This window comes from Alternaria ethzedia (genome assembly GCF_023757985.1).
Source record: "Alternaria ethzedia strain BMP 0044 chromosome Unknown scaffold_8, whole genome shotgun sequence".
NCBI lineage: Eukaryota > Fungi > Ascomycota > Dothideomycetes > Pleosporales > Pleosporaceae > Alternaria > Alternaria ethzedia.
The window spans coordinates 13939-29684 of record NW_026056201.1 but is presented as its reverse complement, the minus strand read 5'-3'; the positions used below and the strand labels follow the sequence as shown (position 1 = coordinate 29684).

Genomic DNA, 15746 nt, shown 5'->3' with positions numbered 1-15746 from the left:
CACGGGTTTGGGTCGCTCTTCGGTGCTTCAGGCGTTCGGCCGAGCCCGAATCGATCCTCAAACCATCCGCTAAGAAACGCTATCAGGACCAATTTCAGCTCCGCCCCGCTACAACAGCGCCCAGTACAGGAAGCAGGGACTTTGTCTCTAGTTGACCCTGAATCTAGCATCAGGGCAGTCTAGACTGCCGAATCTGCACTTGCTGCCTGGATAGCCTCTTGAACCAATCAAGATGACCGAATTTTGGCCGTATGCAGTCGTTCCGCAGCAGTCGGTGCCCGTGGCTTCCTGCCTCGTGTGAGCCCCTGCTTCGTCCGTTGAAGGAAGTAATGCACGCAATTGCGCCTGCGACGTCAGTAAGCTCGGAGTCGCTAATGTCGACGCCCGACTCTCCCTAGACTTTTCTAATCGATCAGGACCCACAGCAGTCCCCATAGGCTCATGTATATCACTACAACCCCAATATTCTTTTGAGTAGTACCTGCTTGAAGCTTTCACCTCTAATTCCGGGATCCGATCTTTAGTCGCTATCATCATCACATCTCAGAAAGACGAGAATCCTGGACGGACTGTTCGATCAACGCCAAAATGGAGGGCCGTAGGAGGAGCAGCGGTATGAACATACCTTCCGGCGCTGGTGAAGACATCATGCGAACACTATCCCGCACATTTTCCGGCAAATCAAGACAAGACGAGAACATCCAACGAGAAGACGACAGTGCAGACAGCGATTCCGCCAAGACCAAGGTGGATGAATGGAGGCTGGCAAGCGATGTGAAGGATCTTCAGCAAAACGATCCAACCGATGGACGAAGACTTGGTGTTACATGGAGCGGGCTCACTGTCAAAGTGGTGCCTTCAGACGCACGTTTGCAGGAGAATGTGCTCAGCCAGTTCAACATTCCACAGCAGATCAAGGAGTCACGACAAAAACCAGAACTGAAGACCATTCTCGACAACAGCTTCGGCAGCGTACAGCCGGGCGAGATGCTGCTGGTGCTGGGAAGGCCTGGATCTGGATGCACCACCTTACTGAAGATGCTCGCCAACAAGCGCAAGGGGTACGCACAAGTCGAAGGCGATGTGCACTTTGGCTCGATGGACGCCAAGGAAGCCAAAAAATATCGCGGCAACATCGTCATCAACACCGAAGAGGAGCTTTTCTTCCCTACGCTCACAGTAGGCAAGACCATGGACTTCGCTACAAGACTGAACATCCCACGTACTCTTCCGAGGGATTCCGCCACTCCCGAGGAGTATCGCCAGAAGTTCAAGTCATTCTTAATGGATTCTATGGGAATATCTCACACCGAGGACACCAAGGTTGGCGACGCCTTTGTTCGCGGTGTATCTGGCGGAGAGCGCAAACGAGTCTCTATTATCGAGACTTTGGCCAATCGCGCCAGCGTAGCCTGCTGGGTAAGTTCACCAACCATCCATGAAGCTGAGGACAACAAGCTCTTTCGCATCCGCAATGATGGACGCTGACATGACACAGGATAATTCCACACGTGGTCTCGACGCAAGCACTGCTCTAGAGTACACTCGTGCTCTCAGATGCTTGACAGACGCGATGGGCATTGCTACAATCGTCACATTATACCAGGCAGGCAACGGTATCTACGACCTTTTCGACAAAGTCCTCGTGCTCGACGAGGGCAAGCAAGTTTTCTACGGCACTCGCGAACAAGCTCGACCCTTCATGGAAGAGCAGGGCTTCGTATGCAGCGAGGGTGCGAACGTTGCCGACTTCCTCACTGGTGTGACAGTACCATCTGAGCGACAGATCAGATCCGGATTTGAAGGCTTCCCACGCAACAACATTGAGCTAGAGCAGGCCTACCAACGGTCTTCCATCAAGGCTGCCATGGAACAAGAACTGTCATATCCCACAAGTGACGCCGCAAAGTCGAACACCCAGTCCTTTGTCGAAGCTATGGCGATAGACAAGTCAAAGCATCTTCCAGCATCATCTCCCATGACAGTCTCGTTCTATAACCAGGTGAAAGCCTGTGTGGCTCGGCAATACCAGATCCTCTGGGGAGACAAAGCGACGTTCATCATCAAGCAAGGTTCTACACTCTTCCAGGCACTCGTAAGTCTCACCATTCCACTCCGAGCTACTATGCAGTGTCACAAGATGTATTCGAATTTATGACTGACTCCGCTCTTAGATCGCCGGTTCGCTCTTCTACAACGCCCCCGCGACCTCTTCTGGTCTGTTCGTCAAGGGAGGAGCTCTCTTCTTGGCTCTCCTCTTCAACGCATTGCTAGCCATGTCGGAGGTTACGGACAGCTTCTTCGGTCGCCCTATCCTCGCCAAACACAAGAACTTCGCTTTCTACAACCCGGCAGCTTTCTGTATCGCCCAGATCGCAGCCGATGTCCCGATTCTACTGTTCCAAGTCACTATGTTTATGGTAGTGCTGTATTGGATGGTGGCTTTGAAGGCTACAGCTGCTGCTTTCTTTACTGCATGGTAGGCGATGGAAGCTTATCTTACACATGAGTCGTACTAACACGCTTTGACAGGTTCGTCGTATACGTCGTCACCTTCGTCATGACTGCCTTCTTCCGCATGGTCGGCGCCGCCTTCCCCAACTTCGACGCCGCTTCCAAGGTTTCGGGTTTCTCCATCACAGCTCTCATTCTCTACATCGGATACCAGATCCCGAAGCCCGCGATGCATCCATGGTTCGTTTGGATCTACTGGATTGATCCTTTGAGCTATGGCTTCGAGTCTCTGATGGCGAACGAGTTCTCTGGTCAAGACATCCCTTGTGTCAACAACAACCTCATTCCGAACTTCCTTCCTCAATACCAAAACGGCGTCAACCAAGCTTGCGCAGGTGTTGGCGGAGCTAAGCCTGGAGCTACCTCGGTCAGTGGTGACGATTACCTGGAGAGCCTTTCTTACGCCAAGGGCCACATCTGGCGCAACGTCGGTATTCTGTTTGCCTGGTGGTTCCTCTTCGTGGGCCTGACCATCTTCTTCACACTCCGATGGGACGACTCAGCCAGCTCTGGAGGCGCTCTCCTAATCCCCCGCGAGAACAAGAAGAAGGTCCCACGCTCTATCACACCTGGCGACGAAGAAGCTCAAGCAAATGAGAAGAGCCCCAGAACCGACGGCGCCGACGAAAAGGCTACTGAGACCCAGGACTTGAGTGCCAACCTCATGCGCAACACCTCTGTCTTCACCTGGCGCAATCTATCATACGTTGTCAAGACTCCATCTGGTGACCGCACGCTTTTGGATAATGTTCACGGCTACGTCAAGCCGGGAATGTTGGGAGCCTTGATGGGCTCATCTGGTGCTGGCAAGACAACCCTCTTGGATGTATTGGCTCAGCGAAAGACAGATGGCACTATCCATGGAGAGATCCTCGTCGACGGCCGTCCACTTCCTGTTTCATTCCAACGTTCCGCGGGCTACTGCGAGCAACTCGATGTCCACGAGCCTTTCGCGACCGTCCGGGAAGCACTCGAGTTTTCCGCCCTCCTTCGTCAAAGCCGCGATACCCCACGCGAGGAGAAGCTGGCTTACGTCGACACTATCATCGATCTGCTCGAGCTACACGACCTGGAACATACATTGATCGGTCGTGTTGGAGCCGGATTATCGGTTGAGCAGCGCAAGCGCGTCACTATTGGTGTCGAGCTTGTTTCTAAGCCTTCCATTTTGATCTTCCTCGATGAGCCTACCTGTAAGTATATGTGACCACCTATCAAGTACATCGCTAACACTATCTAGCTGGTTTGGACGGCCAAGCCGCTTTCAACACCGTTCGATTCCTTCGCAAGCTTGCCGACGTCGGCCAGGCCGTCTTGGTTACCATTCATCAACCGTCCGCTCTGCTCTTCGCCCAATTCGACACTCTTCTGCTTCTCGCAAAGGGCGGCAAGACCGTGTACTTCGGTGACATCGGTGACAACGCTTCTACCATCAAGGAATACTTTGAACGATACGATGCTCCATGCCCTCCGGGTGCCAACCCAGCAGAACACATGATCGACGTGGTTACAGGTACACAGGGCAAAGATTGGCACCAAGTCTGGCTAGATTCGCCAGAAGCTGCACGCATGCACCAAGACCTCGACCATATCATCACCGACGCTGCTGGTAAAGAGCCCGGTACCACGGATGACGGCCATGAGTTCGCGACGAGTCTCTGGACACAAACCAAGATTGTCACCAACAGGGCCAACGTCAGCATGTACCGCAACGTCGACTACGTTAACAACAAGTTCGCCCTTCACATCGGTACCGCACTCTTGATTGGTTTCAGTTTCTGGAAGATTGGCAACACCGTCGCCGACCAGCAGCTCATCCTCTTCTCTCTGTTCAACTACATCTTCGTCGCACCAGGTGTGATTGCACAACTACAGCCCCTCTTCATCGACCGTCGCGACATCTACGAAACACGTGAGAAGAAGTCGAAGATGTACTCTTGGATCGCCTTCGTCACCGGCCTCGTCGTCTCCGAGATTCCGTACCTCATCATCTGCGCCATTCTCTACTACGTCTGCTTCTACTACACTGCTGGTCTTCCGTCGGACTCCAACAAGGCAGGCGCCGTGTTCTTCGTCATGCTCATTTATCAGTTCATCTACACGGGTATCGGCCAGTTCGTTGCGGCGTACGCTCCGAACGCTGTATTTGCCTCGCTGGTCAACCCCCTCATCATTGGAGTCCTCGTCTCTTTCTGCGGTGTCCTTGTGCCCTATGCGCAGATCCAGGAATTTTGGCGCTACTGGATTTACTGGATGAACCCCTTCAACTACCTCATGGGGTCGTTGCTCGTCTTCACAGACTTTGACTGGGAGATCAAGTGCTCCGAGTCTGAGTTTGCAATGTTCGATCCCCCATCTGGCCAGACATGTTCCGAATACTTGACAGCGTGGATGGCTGGACCAGGCAGTCGCACGAACCTCGTCAACCCTGATGCTACTTCCGACTGCAGAGTCTGCCAATACACCAGAGGAAGTGATTACCTGTACACGGTCAACTTGAACGACTACTACTACGGATGGAGGGACGCGGCGATCTGCGTCATCTTCGCCATCTCGAGTTACGCGCTGGTGTATGTTCTCATGAAGCTGAGGACCAAGGCGAGTAAGAAGGCGGAGTAATTGGATGGCTTTGTGTCACTGCTGTTGGGCGCTCAGGAACCAATTTGCCTACTGTTTACAACTACATTGGGGACTTTGGTCATCTGTTGGAGTCTTGGCTTTGTTTATCTTTTCTGTTCATCTCTAAAAGTTCCCTCTTTAGACAACTTTAGACCTTCTTTAGATTTAGCGCCTGATCCTAGAGCAGGTTCAAGTTTGCTACATGTAATATATTGTAATTCTTACCAACGCATCGCCAGCTACTTCATTTTGCATGCATCCAGGAGTGACAGGCTGGAACGACTACCAATACTGAGGTATCACCCAACAAGAGCTTTTGGAGGTGAAGGCAGGTCTCCAAGCCCATACTGAGACAACGTTCCAGTGGTACAACATTTTTAGTGGCTTTCTACACGTGCACTGCGACGGCGCTAGTGAGTGAGTGAGAGCGACTCCACCACGCGCGCTCCGCAATTCTACCAACCGACACCAACGCGACTTTCTCCAAACAACTCAACGCGTTTTTATAACGCGCCACGATACTCAATCACCATCGCGCATTCCCTCAGAACCCATCGCGACACCGCAATGCCCCCGAAAGCACGTACGCCTCGCGGCAAGGCCGCCGCCGCGGTTGAAGAAGCGCCTGTCGCATTGCCATTGAAGCGTGGTCGCGCCGCCAAAGCTGATGTCGTCGATGCTGCCGACGCCATCGCTGAGCCTCCCAAGAAGCGCGGTCGCCCTGCGAAAGCACAAGCTGAAGAGCCCGTCGAAGCCGCGCCGGAGCCCAAGAAACGTGGTCGCCAGGCCAAGGTTGCGCCGGAGCCCGTTGTCGAAGAGGCAGCAGTAGTAGCAGTCAAGAAGGGCAGAGGAAGGCCTAAGAAGGACGCCGTCGTACAGGAAGATGCGTCGGCCAAGAGTCGTGGACGCCCCAAGAAAGAGGCTGTTGCAGAGCAAGCTCCAGCTACACCCAAGCGTGGCCGTCCAGCGCGCGCTGCAGTCGACCTTCACCGCGTCGCTGGCTCCCCTCGCATCGGCAAGAGGTCGTCTCCTCGCAACACCAACAAGGTCAAGTCTGTCAAGCCTGAGCCCGTCGCTCGCCGCCTCGATCCTCGCATGCGATCTAAGTTGCGTACGCGACTTCCAGCTAAGAAGAGCGAGCCAGCACCTCAGCCAGCTCCAAAGCCAACCTCCAGACGCGGACGGCCACCCAAGGCCGCTGACGCTGTCGCTGTCATTGCTCCAAAGCAGGTTACAAAGCCGTCAAAGCCCCAAGCCCCTCGCAAGATGCGCGGCCACACCGTGCGCCAAATCCCCGACCGATACATCGCGCAGATCGACCAATACCTCAACGACCTTATCGAAGCAGACGAGTCCCCTGCCGCAGAGGAGCAAGAGGACGGCGTAGTCGTTGAAGTTGAAGATGCCCAGGACGCGCTTGTGTCTTCAGAGCAGGACCGCGATCAATACCAAGAGGACAGCGATGCCGGTATCGACATGAACGGTCAACAAGACCTCGTTGAAGACGAGGAAGACATGCAGGCTGTTGCCGCGCTGCAGCAGCAGGAGCGAGACGAGTACGCCGAAGACTCCCCTGAGGAGGCAAACGAGGACGAGTTCCCCGAAGAGCTCCCCGAGAACGACGAGCCTCAGTACCCAGAGGAGGGCGAGAACGACGAGAACATCGAGCCGGTACACGAGGACGTTGAGATGAGCATGCACGACGTCGAGATGGAGGCGGACGCGGATGGCAACACCCTCCTCACTACCATCGACACCGACATTGTGGTCCGCGACGACAGCCCTCCCCTCGATGTTGAAGACGATGTTGAAGAGGAGGATGGTCTTCTCAACCCGACTCCCCCCAGGCCTTCCGCGGCTGCTGCCATCTTCAGCTAGACGACTTGTGTCTGGCTGGAGGGTACATATCTGGTTCTGTTCTGGTTATGCATTGCTGAGCAAGCGAAGTAGCATATTCATTCTGATATCACGTAGCTCCTGTACAAAGCTTTTCATTGCTTGCAGGGTATCGGGTCAATGGGGCGAGCGACGGGTTTGTGTTCAGCCTGTGCTCATCATCCTGACCAGAAGGCACGCGTCTGCATCGCGAGACGTCTATAGCGGCCTTCTGCTATACATGAATACACATTGCCAACAACTTCTTTATGCATATCACGAGAGTTGCTACTAGCTTGAGCAGGTCGCGCATCACACAATGACAGACAGATACACCACGACTCACTCCACGAGGCTAACAACAGGGAGCACAGCAATCACATCTGGCACACATCTTGAGAACTTGGAACCTTCACAATTACACCTGGGCTACAGTACTATCCTACCACCCATACCGGCTTTTGAACTTTTGATACAGCACGACTCCTCAACAACTCAATTTCGTCTCGGCAGTACCCGGCCTACTCGGCCTACTCGTCTCAAAGACACCCCTCCTTCTCCTCACCTCCTCACCCATCATGCGCCAATCCGTCCAGCAATGAAACCCCAATCGATCGGCATCGTAACTAATGCGCGAAGATAGAATTCCCTTCGCCATGCTCATGCCCATGGCTGTGTCCGTGGCTGTGGCCACCACCAGAGGCGCTGTGGTTGTGGACAGTGGTACCGCTGGAGACTACCCTGGAGATCTTGGAGCCACCACGGGCTCCGCCGCCGCTGCTGGCGTGGTAGACGCTGCTGGCTGACTCTTCGAAACGCTCCATCTCGCGGCACTTCTCCTCGTACTTCGCCATGTACTCGTCGCGCTCGCGGTCGGCGGCGTGGCGGGCGGAGATGGCGCGTTCCTTCTGTTCGCGGGCCTCGTTGAGCAGGGTGCGGAGTGAGGTTATCTCGAACTCGAACTCAGCGGAGGAGTCGTCGTAGGTGGAGATGGTCTCGGTGATCTCCTCGTACTTGTGCTTCCAGGCGTTGAGGTCGGAGTGCGCGCGGTCGCGAGCGTACTTCAGGTTGGTGATCTCGGTTTGGAAGATGACAAGCTTCTCCTGGAGGCTGCTGATCTCGCCGGTGAGATGACCGTGCTTGCCGCGTGAGTCTTCGCCCTCACGGTAAAGCACCTTGTTGCGCTCGGTCAGAGTGTGGATCTCCGACTTGATCTCGGTGATCGTCAGCTCGGCGCGGCGGAGGGAGTCTTCCAAGATGTTGATGCGGCGGTGGCCGTCTTCCACCTTGCGGTGCTCGTCGTGGAGGTCCTGCTTGACTTGGTCGCGCTCGATGACAACGAGACGGTGGTCCTCGCGAGAGCGGTCGATGGCGTCTCGGAGCTCTGTACGCTCAAGCTCAACGTCCCTCAACTTCTCCTTGACGGACACAACCTCGCGCTTGATGTGCTCGTACTTGAGAGAGAACTCGTTAGCACGGGCGTCAGCCTCCTCCCAACCTTGAGCCTTGGCCTTCACCTCACGGCGGAGGTTGTCAATGGTCAAAGCATGGTCATCACGCTCTGTCTCAATGATGCGGACAGTCTCCTTGAGCTTGTGAAGCTCACGCTGCACACGGTCGTGTCGCTCAGTGAGCTCAGTGTACTCGCGAGTAGTCTCGTCAACGCGAGATTTCGCGCGCTTCAACTCTTCGTGCAGACGATCCTTCTCGTGGAGGTGTTCGTCCCGCTCAAGCTCGAACATCTTGATACGGTCGGTAAGAGTAAGGACCTCCTTGCGAGTAGACTCAAACTTGGAAGTAGTCTCGTTGTACTTGCTCTTGAGCTCAGTGTGCTCACGAAGAAGTGTCCTGAGCTCATTGTGGTGCTTGTCTGAGTCGAATCGAGCGGAATCGCGTTCGCCTTCACAGATCTTCAGCCTGGAGTACGCAGCCTCTAGCTCCGCCCTGGTCCTCTCGTGGTCACCATGAGTGAGCGTGATGGAGCTTTGAAGTTCGTGTAGCTCATGTCGGGTGTTCTCCAGGTCGCGGTCGCGATCGGCAAGCTTCTTCTTGTGGTCGGTCACTTGAGTAAGGGCAGCGTTAAGCTCAAGAACGAGCTTCTCCACCTGCCTCTTCCTCTCGCCGTGTTCATGACCATAATGTGAGTGTTCAGCTTCTTTGCGCTGGATCTCTTCCGTCACCTCCTCGACGGTAATGAGAAGCTCATCCCTCTCACGGGAGAGACTGTCTCGCTCAGCCATGATACGAGACCATGACTCTTTGAGCGAAGAAGCCTCTCGGGAGGCGGTAGACATGAGGTCCATCAAGGCGAAGAATTTGCCCTCAGCTTGTGATGTGAGCTCTGTAGACATCTTGCTTCGATGCGACTGGAGGAAGCTGCTTGCTCGACGAGAGGATGAGCTGGTCTGACGAGTCGTTCGACGTGTCAATGATGAGCTGTGGCCGCCACCATTTGCTTGACTGGCGAATGAAAAAGATCGGTTGCCTGTGGGGGAGGAAGGCTCAGAAAAGACATCGCGCAGTCCACTGGCCTTGAGCTTCATGATAGTGAGCCTCTCTGGCGAGATATCGGCGGTGGTATCGAATGTGTCTGTCATTGTGATGATGTGCGGTATGGAGAGAGATGTGAAGATGTTTGAGATGTATATGCTATGAGGGTGAGCGGAAAGTGGTACTTATGCTGTCAGTGCCGTCAACCAGCATCCTGCCCCACGTACCATGGTAGCGTGTCACAAGCGGCACATCAATACTGCCATCGGTATAGTCAGCTCCTCGCATTGACGAGCTGGTCGTGGCTTGCAGCTTGGAGGTATATTCCCACGTATGACGCAACGTTCTCAGAGCATTTGGCAAACTGGAGGAGCTATCCCAGCTGCCGTTCGATACGCTGCACTGTTACTGGAAAGGCACATGCAGCAACTTGGAACCATGCATGAGATAAGTGGGACCTCTTCATCAAGTGTCGGCGACTGAAGAGGTGGAGGTAACCATCGTAGCATTCAGCTTGAATGAGCACCGCCTAGGAGATCAGACCCGGCATTGCCATATGCAATGACGATCCTTTGTAGCGCAAGTCGATGAGAGGGATTTTGACCTTGCCGCTCTCGCTTGTCGGGGCATTGGACTGCATGATGGATCGGCTTACGACTGGATGATGTGATGCCAGGCGCGGGTAGATCACCAGGGCTGGGTATCTCGATGCTGCAGATCGCAGATCATATATGGGGGCGGGCCGCGCTATAGCATCCTCGCCGAGTCGACAGCGCCATCGCTTGACCTCGCTTGCTTCTTTCGGCCGCTACATGACGCCAAAGCTTTCGATAGTCCTAAACGGGATTCCGTCTTGCAACGCGAGGGAAGAGCCGTGGGCCAATGACATTGCCTGGCATGCTGGACCGGACCGCGGTCAGGCAATCGGAAACGTCGGCCATGACCGAGCAATGGGATGACGAACGCCATTGGAGGGGAAGCTACACCGGTGCACGCCTGGCCATTACCAGTGTAGTGTATCAGTGAGCGATGATCGAAGAGCCGGTGGTTGTAAGACGTAGCTCCAGATCGTGCGGCGGCTCTGAGGCATGGTTGACGCTAGCACATGACCCCGCCCGTGTCGATGAAGAAGCAACGAAGGAGCGGAGGAGTTCGCATCGCCAAACCTGCGTCGAGTCTGGAACAGAGACATAGCAAACCTATCGATTCCAGAGACGTTGGTAGGAGATGTTCAAGCACCAGCAGGAACTTCACCCGTGCTTCAAGCATTTTCCTAATGCGGGTCTCGGTTCTGCACATCGTACCCGCACTTGCAGCGACGTCACAGCTAGACGAGAATTCGGGAAAGAGTGATCAAACGAACTCATCGCACGTGCGATGGAGGTGTCCGCTAGTCTGTACCGATCCTGCATGTCCTTTCTCATACGTCTTGCGTTTTGACTAGCGCGACACGGCCTTTTCAACCTCATTTCGTGCGCGTGCATTTCTTCAGTGCCAACACCGATTGTCTTCCACCGACATTACAATGATAATAGGGTTGCATGAGACACGACTTGTGTATACCAAAACATGTGTTTCTCAGGAACGAGGCCTCTTCTTATCGAAAAATGTCTTTGCGAGAAGAAGTGACTTGATTGAGCCCATCTGTTTATTTGTCCAGTCGTGAAGGCAAGTTATCGATCAAAAGAGAAGAAACAGTACCAGCATGTCTCACTTGGATGAGTAGCCGGGACCTTTACAAGTCATCTCAAACAAACGGCCTTGCTGGACAGTGTACGGTCGCAATATCATGGATTGAAGAAGTTAATATATTCGGAAGTATGCTCACGGTGAGATTCGCGCGGACATGTGGCGAAAAGTGCCCTGCGTCGCCGCTGCCCAAATCTGAAACGATGTCTGCTTTGAAGATCGAGTTCGTAAGAGCCGGGAACGGCAAGCCCGGACGAAACGAAGACTGACGTCTTTGTTCGAGCATCCGAATCCAGACGTTACCGGTCACATTTTGCGCTTGTTCTCGGTAAGGATCGATATCTGAAAGAAGTCTGAAAATGGTGCTCGTATCGCAGATATGATAAAGGTGTCTAAGGTAAATCGCATGCTGTGCGTCAAGAACGACACTCCGTTCTTTACATCTCTCAGACCATCCCTCCCTTTTTGCACTCACCTACCTTCCCGATACACACGCCGTCATGAAACTATCCCTCACCCCCATCTTCGCGCTTTCACTCCTCACTACATCCATCGATGCTTACGAATTCAAAACCGGATCAGGAGTTTGTGCCAAGCGTTATGAAAAATGCACAGAACCATGGGTTTACCTTTGTGAATGTAACTCGGGCTGGATTGTAAGTCTTCCATATCTTATACGAGGTTGCGCACGCGCTTATTGTTGTCAATACAGGTGCAGTGTAGTGGTGGCGGGACCCGCTTCGATCCAACCCCTGTGAAATGGATGCCTCTTCTTGACTGTCCAAAGCCGGACAAGAAGGGAGGGCTGCAATGTGTTTCTGGGATGTGCACTAAATGGCGGCCTGACCTGCTATCGATTTAGAGCTGTTCTGATGTTGTTGGTGGACAAATGCCGGTGGGGTGTGGGTGTATTTGCGTACTCAGACAGTAATTGGTTCGCTCTTACATAGTTGTAGCTTGATGAAACTCGACTTATTTTGTGTGTTCGCAGTCGTCCTATCGACGTTGTTTCGTTGCCTTGCGTCTAGTAAACAACGGAACATCTGATGCCGCTGTGAAGGCTCGATTTATTGAAGGTATACGGTACCAGATAGATGGGGCTATGGAGCAGATTACGCCATTCATATAAATTAACGATGTTGTCACGGCAGGACGCTGACACATGTAAGTTGGCATGATGCCCAGGTGTTGTTGGGCCAAGTCTGATCCCCACGATCACTTGGGCTGGGCTGTCCACAGGTCAGCCCTCTTGGAGTACGCGAGGATGAATGATGGGCGTGCTACCACGAAGACTTTAAATCCAGACAACCTTGGAAGGCTCAGCCTGATCTAAATCGTGTTCGACACGCGTGACGAAGAAGCAGTGTGGACATTGATCATCGCGTCGGTGGCGTTCGGCTTGAGTTCGGCCTTGAGACCCGTGGACGGCCCCGCAACTAGCGAGTCTTGGGCTGTTTCAGTTCCGCCCTTTTTCCGTGAGCCGCAAAACCCAGCGCACCTCTCAAAGCTATCATGCTCATCAAGTCTTTGGAACCCAAGCTGCCCAATATCCGATAAGGGAACGCGTTCAGTTCGCTTCGATACACGATTCAGGACGGTGAGGCAGGTGTTAATCCTAGCACACGTTCAACTGCGGAAGCGTCCATTCCACGATACATAGGGATTCGACCCGACTTGTTGTCATCTGTTTGTCCAACTGCACTTTTGCAATCACGCACGCCGAAGATATCACAATCCAATCATGTCGCTGACGCCAGAGCCCCTACGCCTGTCACCCTGTTCCGAGAACGAGTCCATTTGTTGCGAAGACGAGTCCGATTGGGACAAAGAGAAAGCCAAACTGCAAGGCCGAGTCCGTCGTGTTAATCTAGACGAAGTGCCCATCTCTAGGTAAGTTGGAACGATCGGGAAGTATGTATGGCCTCCGAACACTGTCGCTCACATCTGGACCAGTGACATCATGAGGTCGTTAAAACTTCATACAGGATGGTTACACAGTCTTCAGATCGCCAACAGTGCAGCCAATATCTCAGACAATGATATCCTTGATTTGGTATCACGTAACAACGGGCTACGCGAGATTTTCCTAATAAACAAAAATCTAACTGACGATTCAATCCGTCATATCCTTGGATATTGTCCAGACATCGTATCCATTTCAATTGGTAGTGGTCCTGCTGGCGGAGATGGACAGATCAAAGGCCATTTTGCATCCTACATGAACAAGCAGGAGAACTTGCACAAATGGAAGAAATTGGACAAATTTACCTTTTCCAATCAGCCACTCGACAAGGCGCACATTAGAAGCATGCTCAAAAAGCGACGGAACCTACGAATCGATCAGATGCAGACACCTAGCCCTGAAGTAATAAAATCGCTCACAGATGCCGGTATCTCACCTTGCGACAAGCAACTAGCAGAAATGTTTGCCGAGGACGATGCTGAAGTATTAAGAGTCATACCTGCTGCATCTTTCTGGAGAAAAGGCAAGATTGTAGGCCCAGACATGGTGGGTTTGGTGCACTTGGAACAGGCTCGGTTGGATGCTATCCGACGGTGCAAGGCTGGGCTTCAAGCTTGGGCTGAGTTTGAGGCAAAGGCAGAACTTGAGGCAGAGGCTGAAAAAATTCCTGAAGAACCAGAGAGTCATAGAAAGCGGACTCTGGACCCGGTCTCTCCATCATCAGCACGGCCAGCTCGAAAGGTTGCAAGACGCGAAGTTTCCGATCTCCGTCACGAAGAAGATGCAAAGCAGGCCGCCATGACGAATAGCACAAACGTCAATGAAGCGTCATCAAGTATGGAAAACACCTCTGGGAACGCCAACGCAGGCAGCAGTTCTGACGGAAGCACCTTGACTAAGAACGTCATCAAAGAAGAACCTTTGGACGAGGATGGCTCCGGAGTGAACTATGAGGCAGCCGAAACCCATGGAGGAGATGCCTTGGATGAGGAGGAGGATGCTATGATGAGGACTGTAATCAAGAGAGACGATAGTGTATGACCAAAGCCGATTTCAATGAAGAGATATATTCAGAGTGTTTCAGGTGGCTTTCACTTCAATATCGAGAGCGCGCAATCGTGCCGACAATTGAGACCAAATTGGGTGATGGCGCCCTGGAAGCGCTAGTATGACATCATCGTTTTGTGGCCTGGACTTATCCAGCAGGCTCTATCATCAACTCTGTACGACCTCGGGAGCGAGCAGACTTCTCTTATTCCACATTGAACGCTAATGACATTGTCTCTCTCTCGTGTTCCGAGAGCACGATGTGTGCAGACGCTTTTTGGTTTCAGTTGCGGCCAGGCATCCTCAGGGCCTATACTAGTTTACCGGTACCCCCCGCCCAACGGGTCCGGCTGTTTCGGGAAGGTTCGCTCCTGCAGGCCGAGGAACCTCAACATGTCCACAGTCACTAGTCGCTCAACACTAACCCTCTATAAAGAAACGGCGCGGTTTACATGTTAGTAAACTGCTATTAATACTAAGAGCCTATTTAGTAATTATTGTACAAATTTTAATATTAAAAAAATATAATTAGACTCTAAAACGTAATTTATTAGTATTTTACTATTTTTATATTTCTTTATATAATAATTAAGAAATAGGTTTATAAAATAAATATTCTACTACTATAGCTTAATAGAATATTTAGCGTATTTTACTACTATAGTATAATAGAATATCTAGTATATTCTACTACTATAATATTTATAGTATACGTAAAGTATTCTACTACTATAGTATAATAGAATATCTAGTATATTCTACTACTATAGTATTTATAGTATATATAAAGTATTCTACTACTATAGTATAATAAAAGTATTCTACTACTACTTACTTATTCTAAGTTTATAAGTATTTTACTACTATAGTATAATAAAAGTATTCTACTACTACTTACCTATTTTAAGTTTATAAGTATTCTACTACTATAGTATAATAAAAGTATTCTACTACTACTTACCTATTTTAAGTTTATAAGTATTCTACTACTACTTACTTACTTTAAGTTTATAAGTATTCTACTACTATAGTATAATAAAAGTATTCTACTACTACTTATAAGCTTAGGCTTTCTTATATTCTACTACTACTTACTTATTCTAAGTTTATAAGTATTCTACTACTACTTATCTACTCTAAGTTTATAAGTATTCTACTACTACTTATAAGCCTAGATTTTTTTATATTCTACTACTACTTACTTATTCTAAGTTTATAAGTATTTTACTACTACTTACTTACTCTAAGTTTATAAGTATTTTACTACTACTTATAAGTTTAGGCTTTCTTATATTTTACTACTACTTACTTATTCTAAGTTTATAAGTATTCTACTACTACTTATAAGCTTAGGCCTTTTTATATTTTACTACTACTTACCTATTCTAAGTTTATAAGTATTCTACTACTACTTATAAGCTCTTAAGGTCTTTATATATTATACTACTATAAACTTATTATAAGTAAAAAAAAAGATAGTAATAAATAAAACTTAAACTTAAATATAAAAAAAATAGTAACTTTATATATAAGAAATTACCTACTTAGT

General features: G+C 50.9%; 4 protein-coding genes across 4 annotated transcripts; 3 read left to right on the top strand and 1 right to left on the bottom strand.

Moving 5' to 3' along the window:
- Window positions 1-588: 588 nt before the first annotated feature.
- On the top strand, window positions 589-5133 carry J4E87_004223 (uncharacterized protein; the record flags this gene model as incomplete). The annotated part of the gene is made up of 5 exons (XM_049375846.1): window positions 589-1419; window positions 1499-2095; window positions 2175-2479; window positions 2533-3707; window positions 3755-5133. 5 exons carry the CDS (start codon window positions 589-591, stop codon window positions 5131-5133), a joined length of 4287 nt encoding a protein of 1428 aa, XP_049234055.1.
- Window positions 5134-5700: 567 nt separating this feature from the next.
- On the top strand, window positions 5701-7011 carry J4E87_004222 (uncharacterized protein; the record flags this gene model as incomplete). Its single annotated transcript, XM_049375845.1, has 1 exon — window positions 5701-7011. The coding sequence occupies one exon, from the start codon at window positions 5701-5703 to the stop codon at window positions 7009-7011; it is 1311 nt and encodes a 436-aa protein (XP_049234054.1).
- Window positions 7012-7634: 623 nt separating this feature from the next.
- On the bottom strand, window positions 7635-9605 carry J4E87_004221 (uncharacterized protein; the record flags this gene model as incomplete). Its single annotated transcript, XM_049375844.1, has 1 exon — window positions 7635-9605. One exon carries the CDS (start codon window positions 9603-9605, stop codon window positions 7635-7637), a length of 1971 nt encoding a protein of 656 aa, XP_049234053.1.
- A 3323-nt stretch (window positions 9606-12928) lies between these two features.
- On the top strand, window positions 12929-14191 carry J4E87_004220 (uncharacterized protein; the record flags this gene model as incomplete). The annotated part of the gene is made up of 2 exons (XM_049375843.1): window positions 12929-13077; window positions 13357-14191. The coding sequence occupies 2 exons, from the start codon at window positions 12929-12931 to the stop codon at window positions 14189-14191; spliced, it is 984 nt and encodes a 327-aa protein (XP_049234052.1).
- Window positions 14192-15746: the final 1555 nt, after the last annotated feature.